This window comes from Abramis brama, assembly GCF_963993115.1.
Source record: "Abramis brama genome assembly, chromosome: 4".
NCBI classification, from domain to species: domain Eukaryota; kingdom Metazoa; phylum Chordata; class Actinopteri; order Cypriniformes; family Leuciscidae; genus Abramis; species Abramis brama.
The window spans coordinates 56,556,118-56,574,894 of record NC_139966.1 but is presented as its reverse complement, the minus strand read 5'-3'; the positions used below and the strand labels follow the sequence as shown (position 1 = coordinate 56,574,894).

Sequence of the window (18,777 nt, the reverse complement as noted above, 5' to 3'; positions counted from 1 at the left end):
GAAGGGAGTAATTGTGTGTGTGTGTGTGTGTTTACCTGGTTCTGCTTAAGCGTGGATACCAGTTTCTGCAGCGAGATGTTCTCTTCCTCTAGTTCGGTGTAGTCTTGCAGTAATCTGGCCTCTCTGAATTTATACTCTCTGATCTCCTCTCTCATCCGGCTTCTCTGCAGATCTAACATCTCATAACTCTGAGAGACGAAGAGACGGAAACAGAGAAAGAGAGACCATTTAAAGGGCTAGTTCACCCAAAAATGAAAATTACCCCATGATTTACTCACCCTCAAGTCATCCTAGGTGTATATGACTTTCTTCTTTCTTACGAATACAATCGGAGTTATATTAAAAAATGTCCTGGCTCTTCCAGGCTTTATAATGGCAGTGAATGGCCGTATATTTTTTGAAGTCCACCAAAGAGCATCTATCCATGATAAAAGTGCTGCACACTGCTCTGGGGGGTTAATAAAGGCCTTCTGAAGCGAAGCGATGCGTTTGTGTGAGAAAAATATCCATTTTTAAAACTTTATCGTCTAAAATAACTAGCTTCCGGCAGACGGCCGAACGCATCAATTTACGGCAAAAGAGAAACACTTGACCTTGACGCACGACGTAATGACGTGCCCTGTTTGTTTGAGGCGTCAAAGCTTACGCTACTCCTACATATACAGTACTGTGCAAAAGTCTTAGGCATGTTAATACCCCCCCCCCCCCCCCCCCAGAAAAGGTTTTAAGTCAGTTATTTCTATCTTTTGCTGTAGTGTGTCAGTAGGAAATATCAGTTTACATCTCCAAACATTCTTTTTGCCATTAATTGTAATAATCCAGTGAGATTTGTGGATGCACAAGGAGTCCGACAACAGCCGGTATGATCTGATCTCACCATCATCGAGTCCGTCTGTGATTACATGAAGAAACAGAAGAAACTGAGACAGACTAAATCCAGAAGAACTGCGGGAACGTCTCCGAGACGCTTGAAGAAACCTTTATATTAACATGCCTAAGACTTTTGCACAGTACTGTACGTCTACGTCTACATCGTCAAGTGTTACTCTTTTGGCGTAAGTCGACTTGCGTAGGCCGTCTGCCGGAAGCTATAAAGCTATAAAATATGGATATTTTTCTTACACGAACGCATCGCTTCACTTCAGAAGGCCTTTATTAACCCCCCAGAGCAGTGTGGAGCACTTTTATCATGGATAGATGCACTTTGATGGACTTCAAAACAGATACAGCCATTCACTGCCATTATAAAGCTTGGAAGAGCCAGGACAATTTGTTATATAACTCCGATTGTATTCGTCTGAAAGAACAATGTCATTTACACCTAGGATGACTTGAGGGTGAGTAAATCATGGGGTAATTTTCATTTTTGGGTGAACTATCCCTTTAAAAAAGGCACACCTGTCAAAACCGTGAGCACACATTCACAGGGAAACATCTGCAATGTCAAACCCATAATTGATTAAACCCTTTCACACTCAAGTCTGAGCAAGTTTCCGACCTCTCTCAGTTCCTGTAGGATGGAGCCGAGTCTGTCGTTCTCGGCCTGTGTGCAGGACGCCTGTGATCTGCTGCTCTTCAGCTCGGCTTGCTGCTCCAGCAGGCGCCCCATGTAATACGCCTCCTTAGTGGCCGACTCCTGCAGCAACGTCTCCTCGTTGGTCTCCCCATCTTCAGCCACCTTCCTTTGAGTGGTGTACGCCTGGCTGAAGGCCTGAGGACGAGAGAGAAGACATGCTAAACTTAAGTGCCCCTATTATGCTAGTTTAAAGGCTCCTAATTTTGTTTTAGAGTCTCCAACAATAGGTTTTACTGTGCAATTTTTTTTTTATTTCTCATAATATACATTGCAGCATCACCTCTTTTCTCTTTTCTGAAACGGCTTGATAAAGGATTCGGTCTCTCTAAACCCCGCCTTTCAGAGAGCCTTCTCTGCTCTGATTGGTCAGATGGCCCAGTCTGTTGTGATTGGTCTACTCTGCTCTGATTGGTCAGATGGCCCAGTCTGTTGTGATTGGTCGACTCTGCTCTGATTGGTCAGATGACCCAGTCTGTTGTGATTGGTCTACTTTGCTCTGATTGGTCAGATTGTCTAGTCTGTTTTGATTGGTCTACTCTGCTCTGATTGGTCAGATGACCCAGTCTGTTGTGATTGGTCTACTCTGCTCTGATTGGTAAGTTGACCCAGTCTGTTGTGATTGGTCTACTCTGCTCTGATTGGTCAGATGATCCAGTCTGTTGTGATTGGTCTACTCTGCTCTGATCGGTCAGATTGTCCAGTCTGTTTTGATTGGTCTACTCTGCTCTAATTGGTCAGATGACCCAGTCTGTTGTGATTGGTCTACTCTGCTCTGATTGGTCAGATGACCCAGTCTGTTGTGATTGGTCTACTCTACTCTGATTGGTCAGATTGTCCAGTCTGTTTTGATTGGTCTACTCTGCTCTAATTGGTCAGATGACCCAGTCTGTTGTGATTGGTCTACTCTGCTCTGATTGGTCAGATGACCCAGTCTGTTGTGATTGGTCTACTCTGCTCTGATCGGTAAGATGACCCAGTCTGTTGTGATTGGTCTACTCTGCTCTGATTGGTCAGATGACCCAGTCTGTTGTGATTGGTCTACTCTGCTCTGATTGGTCAGATTGTCCAGTCTGTTTTGATTGGTCTACTCTGCTCTGATTGGTCAGATGACCCAGTCTGTTGTGATTGGTCTACTCTGCTCTGATCGGTAAGATGACCCAGTCTGTTGTGATTGGTCTACTCTGCTCTGATTGGTCAGATGACCCAGTCTGTTGTGATTGGTCTACTCTGCTCTGATTGGTCAGATTGTCCAGTCTGTTGTGATTGGTCTACTCTGCTCTGATCGGTAAGATGACCCAGTCTGTTGTGATTGGTCTACTCTGCTCTAATTGGTCAGATGACCCAGTCTGTTGTGATTGGTCTACTCTGCTCTGATTGGTAAGTTGACCCAGTCTGTTGTGATTGGTCTACTCTGCTCTGATTGGTCAGATTGTCCAGTCTGTTTTGATTGGTCTACTCTGCTCTAATTGGTCAGATGACCCAGTCTGTTGTGATTGGTCTACTCTGCTCTAAATGGTCAGATGACCCAGTCTGTTGTGATTGGTCTACTCTGCTCTAATTGGTCAGATGACCCAGTCTGTTGTGATTGGTCTACTCTGCTCTAAATGGTCAGATGACCCAGTCTGTTTTGATTGGTCTACTCTGCTCTGATTGGTAAGATGACCCAGTCTGTTGTGATTGTACTACTTTGCTCTGATTGGTAAAATGGCTCAGTCTGTTGTGATTGGTTTAATTTGCTCTCATTGGTCAGACGGCTCAGTCTGTTTTGATTGTTCTACTCTGCTCTAATTGGTCAGATGACCCAGTCTTTTATGATTGGTCTACTCTGCGTGAGTTGGAAACCAAATACTTATAGCATATACTTTAGATAGACAAGGTCCAAATTCAAAGTTTCCTTACTTAAAAAGTAGATCTTACTTTCAGTAGATCTGAAAGTAAAAATACAGCAGTTACAACACAGGCAAATGGATATGTCAGGGTTTAATCAATGCTATTTCAGTATTACTATTATAGTAAAACATTTTTAAGTTAATATTTTAACTTATTTTATTTATAATTTTAAATTTAGTCATTAAATTTTTGTAACCTCGTTTTTTAAATATTAGTATTTAGGTTTAATACATTTTATTTCAGTCTTGGTTATCATTTATTTCCAATTAGTATTTTTATTAAACTTATTTTTGATACATTTCTAATTTTCATTTAGACTAAGTTTTTCCATTTAACATTTATATTTTATTTTATTTCAGCTTCATTTCAATTAACAAAAACATTTGAATAGTACTAGTTAAAATTAACGACAATAACCCTGGGTTTAATATCTGCAAAAACAGACAACTACGACAAAATTTCTATAAAAGAGAGGCTGTAAACTGCAGGAGAGACAGAATCTGTGACCTCGTAATGTGAGGTGAAGTTCAGCCAATATTGGCTATAATCTGGAAAGCGTGAGTGGAATAGATGACAATGGTGATCTCGCATAAGACAGAGAAAATCAATGCAGCCCTCAGCCAAGAGAAGCAGAAACTCAAGTGGGAAAAATCAATTGGGAGGTGTATAGGAGCTCAACGCTCCAGGTATGAGGGATGAGAGAAGAAATAACAGACTTACGGAGCAGTGCATTATGGGACAGCATCGATAACAAACGGTTAATTACATGCATGATAGGAGGCAGAATGACCGTAGTATTTGCTGAATTTCCCCAGCTAACAGTGAGGGAACATTCTCAGAACTTTAGCTTTTCTCAAAGTTATGAACAAACGTTTTTTCTAGTAATGTTAATAAAATGTTCTTTCAAAGTTACCTGGTCTGTTCTCAAAACATTAGCACATGGAGAAAATGTTTTAAGTTAGATGTTCGTCTAACATTTTCTAAACATTTCTACTTGTTTTGGAATGTTCAAAGAACATTCAAAAGTAACGTTCCCATGATGTTTGAAGAATGATAAACTGGAATGTTCCTTAAAGGGGTGGTATAATGCCCTTTTCACAAGATGTAAAATAAGTCTCTGATGTCCCCAGAGTGTGTATGGGAAGTTTTAGCTCAAAATACCCCACAGATATTTTTATATAGCATGTTAAAATTGTCACTTTTTGAGGGTGAGCAAAAATGCACAGTTTTTGTGTCTGTCCCTTTAAATGCAAATGAGCTGCTGCTCCCGGCACAGGGGGCGGAGCTTCAAGAGCTCACACACACATGCACTGAACATTTCAAAAACTTTTAACCTTTTATGTTCAAACCGAAGTCAGACAATGATGGAGAGACTCAAGAAGAAGTGAAAACATGTAGAAGCGACAGAACATTTCTGAATGGTTAGTTGATGAATTTATGTAGCTTATGTGTAGTTATCTTCTAGTCATTGATTAGCATATTCTGTCTTGATAATCTATAAATCGCGTTCCCGGGGGCGGGTTTATGTAAATTTTAGGGTTAGTGATGTCACTAACCCGGGAGGAATGTCGTGTAGTCTCTACCAGCCGTTTGTTGTAGTCCTTAAAAAACAATTTAATTAAAAGCAAATATCTCTCTTTTCTTTGAGCTTTGAAAATTTGCAGATGTTGTTTATGCTCAAACAGCAACATTACACACTAACTAAAGTTAGAAAAGGGAAATCATAATCAACCACCCCTTTAATGTTTAAATCCGTTTTTTAAGTCGCTCACTGTAATGGAGAGAGCCGAGTGAGTCTTGTGCGCTCGGAGGGAAGTGTGTTCCTCCTGCATGGATGGAGACCGATGGACCCCTGAAAAACAGACGCCACTGGGCTTTTCCATTAAACTGGAAATTCAATCAAACTCTCTCTCATGGTCAGTCAGTCCTGCTGTGCTGGGAAAACTCAGAAGAGTGAGATCAGAATTCTTGCGCTTGAACTCTCAAAGGAGTTCATTAAGTCAAGCATCACTATTACTAATGCTCAAACCATTTGAACAAACCTCCAATTCTAGTTATTATACTTTAGAACCAGATTTTCCCAAACGAATGAAAACTAAATGAAAACAATACGATTTTTAAATCTTTTTGATTTTTATCAAAAAGATTTTTTCCCCCAAAAAATAAAAAGTCATGCCATAGAGACATGTAAATCTTGTATTTTTGGAAAATTTAGTGTAACAATGAGTCCAAGACATGGAGGAGGGTAAAAGTTAGGCTAGTTAATTAGGAAACTAGAATGCAATAATAAAAATATTATAGTGTTATCACTAATCTGTAACACTTTACAAAGTTAATGTATTAGCTAACATGACCTAACATTATATTTTTTTAAATGAATGTTAATGTTTAGTAATTAAAATACTTCTACACAAATGTTTTATTTGAAATTGTAAGTTAAATTCGCAGCTTTGGATGGAAACACAGATATAGATCAGAACATGACCAATGAAACATAAGATCATATTCTTTCTCCTGATAAAAACTGAGAAGAAATGAATGTCAACCGATTATTATTTATGTATTCTGATGTAAGAATATTTTAAGGGGATGGGTGATGGTTGTTCTCCTTCTGCTGTTATTGGATGATTAGCAATGACATAATTCATGCCGTATAAGAATGAGTCAGCAGTGGCAAGATCGGTCTGTTAAATGTAAGCAGGAATAGAGAGATATACATTGTTTTTTAATGTGCCGGAGACAACTATTTGCAACAACAAGCGTTTTTCTATTTGCAAACAACAGTTTGTGGATAATATTTCTATGTGCAATAATATTTCATAATCATACTGAAGCATCAGAATCATGATGATCACAAGCTGAGCTCTTCTGACTGGGTTTCTTTAATAAACTTTACTCAATGTTCAAATGTTTGTTATAAAGACAACTGAAAGTGAATATTTAATGTTCATTGAAATAAAATATAAATATTACTCAAATTGAAATAAAACTGAAATAATAATAATACATTAATAAAACAAAATTATTCAGACTTTTCAACTTATTCAAACACAAAAAAAATATTAACAAATGCAATATACACAATACTAAGATAACACTGTGCAGTACACACTTATTTATAGGCAGTATTGGATGCAAACAGCCAGCATTTATACTTAGAAAACACATGTATAATATAAATTATAAAGTCATTTACTTTTATATATAATATCACTACAGTAATTTATCATTAGTGTGAAGTATGATGACTTATACTCATTTATAAAATTAATATTAATATAAATACACTTGGATGTATTATATACATGTATAGAATTTATATATTACTTATATTTAAATATAATTTAAATCATATTTGTTATCACAAGCATGATGTCATCATCATGATGACATCATGATCCCCCCCCCCCCCCCACAATCTTTGTGTGATGATGACGTTTCTGGACATTCCAAAAGAATGGATTGTGTCAAGAGAAGTGAACTTCTACAGATCTATCCTGCTCACTGCATAAGTACCTCACACACACACACACACACTCACTCACTCACACACACACACAGACACGCACTCCTACACATGCACACACACTCAAACACACACACACACAAAATACACACATGGACTGTGGAAATCACCCAGGAGATTCTCTTTCACACAAAGACAAAGCTGACTCTCACACCAGCCCTCCCTCTCTCTTTCTCTCTCTCTCTCTCCTTCTGTTCAGACAGACACACCCCTCACACAGATCTCAGTAACACAGCGCAGTATCTATCTATCTATCTATCTATCTACAGTATCCAACAGTCGGTTTTACAGCAGCTCATGTGAGAGACGGTAAGCTGAGCCTTATAATTTTCTGGAGAGCAGGTCCACACAGACACACGGATCGATATGAAGGCCCGCGGGCCGCAGTGAACCTTTATATGTGACCCGCTCTGCAGCAGAGCTCAAAAACACCTCGAAGTCGGTTTATTTATGGACAGGAATCAGATCTGATGCTCCTGAAACCATAACAATGTGAGATATGTGTGTATGTTGCACAGTGTTTGTGAGAGAAAGAGCTGGTGAAAGTGACGCCTCCATGTCTGACATGGTGTTTTTTGTTGCATAATGCAAAATAATAATCATTAACCCTTTCCCTAGTCTCATCTGCATACTGACAGCTTTGCCCTATCCTGCATTTGTGAAAGTGTGCGTGGAAGTTTGTCTTGATATATATATATATATAATGTATGTATGTATGTTTGTATGTATGTGTGTGTGTGTGTGTGTGTAATTATATGATCAGCACTAGTATGTGTATATATATATATATATATTTGAAATATATTATCATACACGGCCCATCTCTTTTATAATCTAGCATCAACATTCTGGGTTTACAATTATTCATTCTGAGGATTGACTACAGTCAACAAATCACATTTGAATGAGATAGAGCCAATAAAATAAGTAGTTATGCCTAATAAAACCTGCCAAACTGTTTATTACAGTTACAGTATAATTTATCCCCCAAAAAATAAATAAAAAAATAAACTAAATTAATTAGATTTTGATGAAAGAAAATGTTGTATAAAAATTTTTTTTTTAAAAAGCGTAAGCATATTTAATAAATATAAAAAAATATATATTAACATAAACATTATAATATACATTATTTAAGTATATATTTTTTCATTTATATTGCATTACAGTATTGAGACCTTTGAGAATTGAGAATTTACAACAACAACAAAAAAAACTTAAATGTAAAATGCCTGGATGCATTTGGAGAGTATAAATGTGATAAATCGTCATGAAAATAGTCACAATTCCTAAAATAGGCTTCATTTTCTTTATGCAAAGTTAATAAAAAAAAAAAAATCTTCATGATTTTGAGGTTAAATATGGACATGTGACATTCAACCAGGAAGTGTTATCATGTGAATTATGCAGCGAATGTTTCTCTCGGCGTATTATCCAGCTTGACGTTCACGTGTTTTCCCTCTAAGTGCCAGAATCTGTCCGATCCATAATTCATAACTCGGAGCAGACATGTCTCCAAGCTCCGGCCCGAGCACTTCAGGAACTCGGCATGAACTCCAAAGACATCCGTCACTACTAGATCATTTCAAAAGATAAAGCAGAAGTCTTTGTTGTAAAGAACACAAAGTCATTTTCATCTTCATTTTTAACACTATATCATTTTCAAACCCACTTCATATCAATCATATGACGTCCCACTCCCACACAAGGTTAGGTTTGGCGACGATGCAGCGAATGAGCAGCGCCAACTAATGCACTTCTGCATTTTTCATCTTTACTCCAGCGCTGATGTACATTAGCACACATGCACCGCTGGAAACACTAAACCCAGTCAGAAACGAGGATTTTCTGATCCGAAAAACCCCTTCAGCATGTTCTTAAAGGGGTGGTATAATGCCCTTTTCACAAGATGTAAAATAAGTCTCTGATGTCCACAGAGTGTGTATGTGAAGTTTTAGCTCAAAATACCCCACAGATATTTTATATAGCATGTTAAAATTGTCACTTTTTGAGGGTGAGCAAAAACGCACCGTTTTGTGTCTGTCCCTTTAAATGCAAATGAGCTGCTGCTCCCGGCACAGGGGGCGGAGCTTCAAGAGCTCGTGTCCTTTTACCTCACACAGACATGCACTGAACATTTCAAAAACTTTTAGACTTTTATGTTCAAACCGAAGTCAGACAATGATGGAGAGACTCAAGAAGTGACAACATGTAGAAGCAACAGGACATTTCTGAATGGTTAGCTGATGAATTTATGTAGCTTATGTGTAGTTATCTTCTAGTCATTGATTAGCATATTCTGTCTTGATAATCTATAAATCGTGTTCCGGGGGCGGGGTTTATGTAAATTCTAGGGTTGGTGATGTCACTAACCCGGGAGGAATGTCGTGTAGTCTCTACCAGCCGTTTGTTGTAGTCCTTAAAAAGCGATTTCTTTAAAAGCAAATATCTCCCTTTGCTTTGAACTTTGAGCGTTGTAACTTTGCAGATGTTGTTTATGCTCAAACAGCAACATTACAAACTAACTAAAGTTAGAAAAGTGAAGTCATAATCAACCACCCCTTTAAAGCATATTACCACCAATCAGCACTCAGCAAATGCAGATCTACGAGCCCAAGCGTCTCATCGACAGCAAATAAGAAACCATTTTACAGTTACCTTGATAATATAAGTTATTACAGCAATCACACTTTCCAAAAACATCCGAATGCACAAAGGCATCACAACAAGAAAACAATTAAACTTAATATATTTCTCATGGAAATCTACTGTAGACGTGCAAACACTGCCAGGAATAAAATACAGCCTCAAATATCCCAAAGCGTTATCGCTCTGAGACAGACTCAATCCTCAAAGCCTTCGCAAGACTTACACTCTCAGTCGGGGGGAAAAACACTCTCACGAGTCATCCTGAAGAATGGCTTTATATCTGCGATGGAGACGACACCAGACTGTCGGACATAAGAGTAAGTGACATCTGAGTCGGTTTTGCTTGTATTTGTGATATTTAAGGAACAACTGCTGCGCTTTAATTTGCCAGATTACAAGCCACAACAGAAACTGACACACATTCTGCCAATATTGCAAATGCAGGTTACGGGAATCAGCCAATAAACGGTCAATTTTGCTTGTTTATTAAGAAAGACTGTAGGAGATTGGCTCTGAATGATTGATAAAGGCAGAGGAATTCAAGTAAACAACTATAAAACAGCCTTTGAAATACTTATAATAGCCGTGATTGTAATGAATGGCTGATTGTAATGGGAATTCTTGGGACGGTCTCATTAGACTCCGGGACGCTTCTCAGCTCACGGGTTTGTGGGTTTGCCAAGGAAACACAAATAAAGACTTTGGGAAACAAGCTTTTGCAAAACAAAAAGCCAAACTGTACACTTTATTTTACAGTGTCCTTGTTACATATGTTACATGTACTTACCATAGTAATATCAGCAAATTATGCATAATTACATGCAAGTAAACCCTAATTCTACACTAACCCTACAGTAAGTACATGTGGTTAATTAATATCACTCAGTACTTAAATATATAATTACACTGTAACAATAACACCTTAAAATAATATTATAATCAAAAATAAAATAATTTTAAGGTGATGTAATTACATTGTACTTACTCAAAAAAGTACTGAGTAATATTAATTAACTACATAAATACTTATTATAGAGTTAGGGTTTGGTTTAGGGTTAGTTACTTGTAATTATGCCTAATTTACTGTTATTACTATAGTAAGTACATGTAGTAATGTAACTGTCACCTTAAAGTAAAGGGTTACACTTTATTTTAAGGTGTCAGTATTACAGTGTAATTATACATTTAAGTACTGAGTAATAATAATGAACTACATGTACTTACTATAGGGTTAGAATTAGGATGAGGGTTTGGTTTAGGGTTAATTGCATGTAATTATGCATAATTTATGTGTAACATATGTAACTGTAAAATAAAGTGTTACCAAATAAAGTGTTAACTAACTTTTTTTTAATGTGATTGTTATTATATATATTTATCTCCTCGTCTATCACAAATAATTTTGTTTATAATTATATTTTTTGCTATTTCCCAGTTTTTACGTTATAGTAGCAGCCAATCTGAGCAGGGCGATGGGGAGTCTTGAAAGTCAGAAATAGACATTTATGAATAATATATCAGCAGACGCCATCATCATCTGGCATGCCTCAGATTACCATTACTATTTCATACGCCCGGGAAAGAGATAATTACCAATAAAATGCATATTACAAGCAATTATATCAGGAATAATGACAATATAAAATCAAAACATGAGCTGCTACATGCCTGTGTGTGTGTGTGTGTGTGTGTGTACTTGCAGATAAAGCAACAATCCATTCAAGATGGTGGATAAAAGGAGAGAAATGCTGATAATACATTTAAATGCTTACTTACAATTTACTTCTACTTCTATATTTCTTTCAATACTGAAAAGAATCAAAAATTAGGGCTGTCAAAAGATTAATTGCGATTAATCGCATCCAAAATAAAAGTTTGTGTTTAAATAATATATGTGAGTGTACTGTGTATAATTAAATTTGTATCTAGAAATACACACACATGCATGTATATATTTAAGAAAAATGTGTTATTTATATATAAAAAAATTATATTTATATATAATATAAATTATATATAAATATATACAGTATATGTATGCAAATATTTCTTAAATATATACATGCATGTGTGTATTTATATATACAAAATAATTATACACAGTACACTCACATATATTATTTAAACGCAAACTTTTATTTTGGATGTGATTAATCGCGATTAATCTTTTAAAATATATATACGCTGCGTCTGAAAATGTAATGCTTCCCTCCTATATAGTATGTGAAAAACAGTACGCCAACAGAGTAATATGTGCGAATACCTAGTATTTGAAAAACATTAGGCATTTGATGGACACTTTACTATCCTATGAGGTTTATCGATGGCCTTTCTCCCAGTCCGCACAACTCTGGCACATTATCATATAGATGACACGGAAGAATATCACTAAATGGCAAATTTGTGTGACCAATTATTCCAGTGCAGACCTCTGATCTGTTAAACAACAATCAATACAGTTCATTGAGGTTTAATGGAGGACTGAAACGGCCATTTCAGTCATCTATATCGCCTCCAACACACACACAAAACTAACAAAACTTAAAAAAATAATCATAAACCCATCACTCTAGAGTTTTGTTTCATGATTTTCTGTTGTCTTCAGGTTTTTTTGGGGATCTCAATGACAGCCTTTGTACTCAAGTGCATATGGAGGACTCCTGAAGCACACTCTTCAATCTTATTATCCGTGCGTGTGTTTGCTGGCAGTCGTCAGCCTGTGCTAACCTTCAGCGCAGTGAGTCCACTGCAGTCAGCAAGAGTATACGCTACACTGATAAACCGGCTGTGAGAATATAGACGAGGAAGCAATATGGGATGAAAATGAATGTCCTTATGCATCAGTCGAAAACGTAATTTAGTGTGCGACTCATCAGCGAATCTGAAACGTCCCGGGACACTCATGTTTACATCTGCTGTAAAACTAAATCTCTTGCTTACGCAAATATTTTATGATAGCTGATGAGAAATCAAACGGGAAAAGTAGATCATTAGAACTAAATATTGCAAAAAAAATGTCTTGAGCTTATGCAGAACATCATTATATATTTATTAGTGCTGTCAAACTGATTAATCGCGATTAATCTAACATAAAAGTTTGTATATATGTGTATGTATGTGTGTGTGTGTGTACGTATATATATATATATATATATATATATATATACACACACACACACACACATACAGGACATACTTGCTTTGCTTTTGTTTGTTTGCTTTGTTCATTCATATATTACTACTAGTGGTTATTTTCATGTAGTTAAAATAGTAGACATGGGGAAAAAATGGTGACTGGCAATATATATACATACATAAATACATACTGTATATTCTACTTTCTATCATTTTCTGTTCAACATGCAGCTTGTATGTTATCACTGATTTTTGGAAATATTCTATTCTATTCTATTCTATCTCATAACATAACATTTCTTGGCAATGTTCTATTCCATATCATGACATGAGTTTTAGCAATATTCTATTCTACTTTGTTGTTCTCAGTTGTATTCTATATAATTCTGTTCTGGTCTATAACACATATGTTATCCCTGTTTTTACTAAATTTTGGAAATATTCCATTCTATTCTATTCTATTCTATTCTATTCTATAACATAACATAACATTTCTTGGCAATGTTCTATAACCAGAGTTTTGGGAATATTCTATTCTACTTTGTTGTTGTCATTTGTACTCTATATAATCTGTTCCGTTCTGGTCTAAAACACATAAAACACCACCGGCCTGTTGTTTAAAGAGGCGCCCCAGTGAATAAGTGCCGAATAAGAGGAGAGAGAGGCGTCTGTACCTCCTGCAGATGCTCCAGCTCCAGTCTGAGGGACTCCTGCTCGGTCTCCAGATCCGCATACTGTTGTTTGAGGGTCTGGTTCTCCTCCAGCACCGCGAGCCCGCACTCCGCCGCCCGGACCTTCTCCCGGTTCGCCTCCGCAAGCTCGCGCGTCAGACGCTCCACCTCCGCCCGGTAATGATCCACCGACTCCCCGCATCCCCCCCCGCCTCCCCCGGCAGCCATCGGCCCGGCCCGTGCCCTCCACTGCGCTGGGTGGATGGATAGATGAACGGATGGATGGACCTTACCCGAACCTCCAATACAAAGTCAATGATACGGACATATTATCAACAAAAGAATTAATGTAACCCTAAATCATTTCGAGTGAAAATCAAACATCGCGATCATAAAAAAGGGGGGCCTCGCTTTCTTTCTTCCTTTCTTTCTTCCTCCTCTTTTTCTGCTTGATCATGGGTGTTGGGACGCCATCATCACTAGGATGGAGAGAGAAGTGGCTCAACTCACTTCGGCTCTCCTCCCGCTGTGACGTCAGCCCATCTTGCTGCAGCCCTTCCCGATGCAAGCTTCCGGGAGCGCCCAGTCCCGTGACGTCATGCATATTCATAAGCTTTAAAAAAAGAAAAGAAGAAAAAAAACACCAAGAGAAAAAATTCAAAATGTACATCTAATGGCATTTATAAATACAAATAAACAAGTATTAAGCAAGGCACATGTAAGTTAAATAAATAAATAATAATCATAAAAGTTCATAATATATATATATATATATATATGGAGGGGTCTTTTCATTCTTCTAATAAACCGAGGTCTTTTATTATTCCAACAAATTTGCATATTCATATGTCCAGGTTTCTCAGAAGCGGAATTTAGTTGGGTAAAGTTTCATAGCGGTGAATGAGAGACTGCATTAAATATATTATTTGTGTTCCAATTTGCTCTAATAGGAGAAGAAAAACTCCACAATAGTGTTTTCACAACTTTAAAAAAAGAGGAAAAAAATAGAGAGAGAGATTGATAGCGGCAGTCAGAAGAGAGAAGAAACGCCAAGCAGAGTTAACTATTTTTATCTAATTTGATGCAAATGTAATAAAATACAAAGTGTGTTATAAATGTACGCATTTAAAAAATAATAATAATAATAACATATAGAAACTTGTATATAATAAATGTAATATATATAAAAACGCGACTGTGAAAAACGTCCGTTGAGATCGCCAGCGCCCTTATTTGAATATTTATCTGCCTTTCAGCCAACCAGGTGGGAAACGTCACATTACCTCATTAATATTCATAAACTCAGCGTTTGCCATAGGATTGTTTGTTTTTGATTTATCTGAAGAGTAAAGTCTCAAAAAATGTCACAAGAGGGCAGACGTCTCCTAAACATTGATAATCTTGCAGTACATTAATAAAACTGAATTCACAAATGTGCTGGTAGTATTAATCACTGTTCACCATGGTAACGTTTTTTTTTTTTTTCGCAGAAATACCCGATCCAACATCGGTTTATCAGTCAGGAAATATTGATTTAATCTATTGACCAATTAAATACCGGGTTTTCTGCCGTAGTCAGAAGTGCGCTGATAAGACCGAGATAGTCTGGATGTCACGTCATTGCTGAGAGGCTGTAAACACAGATAAACACGAAGGTGAAAAGTTGAACATTTGAAAGAGTAAAGATGTCAAGGTAAGGCTACAGCAGTAAAAAATAAACGAGTGTGTGATGGTGCAATGCCTCGAGAGAAAGTCGGGAACGCACTACAACACAAAGGACATGAATCCGTAGTTCCTGCACTATTTTTGTGCCAATATTTTCTGTTGAGTATTGTATCATAAAACATTAGCAAAACCTTCGCACTCTGAAAAATCCCACAATGCACCGCAAAAACCAGGGAGAATCGATGATGAAAATATTTATCTTGAACTCTGTCATGGAAACAATAAAACTTTAATTGAACAATTTGACAATTGATTTAAAAGGAATGTATACCTGTATGAGATTTATAGCCACATTAGACCTGCGGTTTGGAAAATGGATGGATGGATGATTCAGGCGCCATCTTCTGGCGAGACGCAAGGAATTCATTTGGCGCTCAATTCTCACAGTGCATTATGGGTATTCTCTAGTCTTTGAGCGCAAATCGGTTGTACAGTACACTGGTGCATTGTGGGATTGAATGAAAGCACTCGATAATGTCCACTATGGTTTCAGACACCACTACAAACGGCTGTTCCCTCCAATAGTGCACTATTTAAGGGTATAGGGGGTGATTTTGAACACAGCCACTGGTCCCAAAGTGTGTAGTGAGCCATGGTTCTTACCAGTGCCCAGAGTTGTATAGGCCTGGCCTACACTATGACTACTAATTCACTAGCTAGGGAGCTGATTGAGACGCACCCATGTTTTCCCTGATTTTGCTAACTTCCTCCATTTTACACTCTTCAACTACGTAGTGATTTCCGATTCACAAATGAATCATTCTTTTGAATCATTTGTCAGATTTTTTGGGGAACCAGTCAAATTATACAAGAGTACATTTAACCAAAATGTTAGGGGTGGGGGGAAACACAGAAAAACATATAGGCTACATTAAACAGCTACATTTCCTTTAAATAGGTATAAATTACTTTTAATTGATTATTAAATTGTTTAATTCAGGTTTATACATGCTAGTTTCCATGACAGATTCAAGATACTACTAGAGCTGCCAGTTTGCTAAGTCTCAAATGATTATTAAACAGCAAACGCAAACTGCAAAAGCGACAGCCCTTCCGGGGATGAATTCACTCACAAATTCACTCACTCCCTTTCATTCTTCAGTTCCTCAAGTGGACTGTATTAGTGGAGTAATGTAGGGAATAGTGAATGAGGGTAATTTCGGAGTTGTGCTGTAAGGGCTGCTGCTTTTGCAGTGTGTGCTTGCTGTTTAAAGGGATACTTCACCGATTAGCATTAAGCTTTGTATCAGTAGAAACCCGGTAGTATTTTCGAGTGACCGTGCTTCCCTCCCTCATGTCCTCCTGAGACGAGAGATTTCTGTATTGTGTGTCTGGAAAAAAACCTCAGATGACGCAAAAATCGTCATTTAGCTCATCAGAGGCTTTTCTGTCCAGAGGGGAGAGACTCCAGCCAGTAGGAGGAGCTCGCCCCGCATGTCTTCAACCCGCCCATAGGGGGATCTCACCATAAAACACCATCTTATCAGTTTCGAGTCGACTAGTAGCCTAGTTGTATCATTTCTCCAGATACTGCCCTCTGTGACCGGGAGGCGTGGCTTGGGAGTGTCCTCGTAGGGCAGCGAAGCAAGGGCATTCTGGGAGTTGTAGTCTTTCATCCACATGAGCCAAAAATACATTTTCTGGCTTTTCTCGGTCTAGAAGGCACCAACTTCTAAAATAATTTCACATTTCTACTACATAAATGACCCAATTTAAATACACATTCATCTTTCCAGCTGTGAAACATGCCTTTAAATAATTATTTGAAATTGAGCAAGCTGGCAGCTCCAGTAGTAATGAAAACATTTATCTTGAACTCTGTCATTGAAACTATTTAACCTTAATTAAACAATTTGCACTTGATAACTTCTTCCACTATGGTTTCGGACACTACAAATGGCTGTTCCCTCAAAACGTGCCCCATTTAAGGGTATAGGGGGCCGGATTTGGACACGGCCCTCTTCTTTGAAACACCCTTTTGTTGTTTTTGTACTAGAACTGTTTCCTATCCCTCCAAAACGCCGCCCTCCGGGTAAATGCGAACACACAAAATGATTGACAGTCAGAGTCTTATTTCTGATTGGCTAATAAAGTACGTGCTCGCCCCCTTTATCAGAAACTGATTTCTCTCTGCATCTATTTCAGTGTCCGTAAGGTAGTAGGGATGTTTTAACATGACTTTGTTAAATTATTGCAACAAATTTCACATTATGTAGCCTATGAAAATGCATGTTTTAGAAGCTTTTGTTTTTGATTTTTTTCCTCACAATTCTGACTGAAAAAAGTCTGAACTGTGAGTAAAAAAGTTGAAATTACCTTTTTTTATTTCCAGGGCAGAAACAAGCTTCCATAACATGTGTAACTTATTCATGTACAGAAAATAATTCCAGCTCAGATAGATTATACGCAACATGAATCAACATGTCATAAATGAAATCATGGCACACAAATTACATCCAACTCAAAGTCCAATAAGAAGATACATGTATTTTACAATTTTATGAGGCATGGTTGTGCTCGAGTTCATTATTCTGTAGGACATTTGTTTTTATATGCATCACACAAATGTATTCATATACAGAACGCAAATAGACTTTTCAAGAAACCAAGTGATTTTAATTCCTCAGAACAGTTTGTCTTATTAAAGTGCAATACAGGAGCAGTATGTCAGAAACTATCAGGATTTGTGTACACTAGGAGTGCTTTTGTATGTTAATTTCTATTCAAGATTTTGTGAATTCTATCCTTCAAACCGAAAAACGTGTTCATAACGAATCAGCCCTGAGATTACTCTATGCTTGGGTTTGATTTTTGTTCAGCTTGTTTTCTGTTATCTGTCGTGTGTTTTCCTTCAGCATTCACCCTGCACTCACCCCTGCGTTTGCCCTCTCAACCCATCCTGACCTGCCTGTGAACTCAAATTAAGATAAGGCCCAACTTTATGGTTTAAGAGACAATAAACCAATTCAGTGATAATTAGACATTTCGACAACAAAATTCATTTATGGCACCATATCCATTCAAGTTTACAGTTTATCTCTTGGAGGGCGAATATAACATCATGATGCTGTTTAATAGAACACTTGTGATGAACAATTAGTTAAATACATATTTAAGTTGTTTAATTAAACCCAAACACATACTCTTAATGTTATAAACACACATTCTTCCAGTGGTGTAAATAGAACGTTAAGAAATAGAATAATGTTAGCACAAAAACGTTATTTATACATTGTTCATGGAACGTTTTTTCAGTTGGATGTTCTAACGTTTTTAAATGTTACTATTTGTTTCAGAACATTCAGAGAACGTTTGAATGTAACATTCCAATAATGTTTGAAAAATTCTAAAGTGGAATGTTTGTATAACGTTCAAATAACCAAGAAAGAATAACATTTTAAAGCTGCAGTTCGTAGTTTTTCCTCTTTGTCGCCATCTTTGTTCGAAATCTGCAATTGCAGTTGTTTGCGGAATTATCAACTTTACGTGGGATGAGCCTCGGCCCGGCACAGCGCGGATGAATCCGATGTTTTGAGGAGAACGTGCGGCTGTCAGTCGCCGCCGGTGTGGATACTGTCATTCGCAATCACAGATTCTACTTTTTG

The 18,777-nt window shown here is 37.4% G+C and overlaps 1 protein-coding gene across 2 annotated transcripts in view; it reads right to left on the bottom strand.

The window, feature by feature from the left end:
* Nucleotides 1-14,026, bottom strand: part of LOC311080949 (protein bicaudal D homolog 1) — a 31,518-nt gene extending 17,492 nt beyond the window's left edge. Inside the window, exons 1-3 of one of the 2 annotated variants that reach the window (XM_084111246.1) lie at nucleotides 13,451-14,026; nucleotides 1,499-1,711; nucleotides 36-188 (exon numbers count right to left, since the gene is read on the bottom strand). In XM_084111246.1, the coding sequence (XP_083967372.1) occupies nucleotides 36-188; nucleotides 1,499-1,711; nucleotides 13,451-13,675 (591 nt within the window). In that variant the 5' untranslated portion in view covers nucleotides 13,676-14,026. The remainder of the gene's footprint in view (nucleotides 1-35; nucleotides 189-1,498; nucleotides 1,712-13,450) is intronic. The other variant, XM_084111247.1, reaches the window with a different exon arrangement.
* Between the last annotated feature and the right edge of the window lie 4,751 nt (nucleotides 14,027-18,777).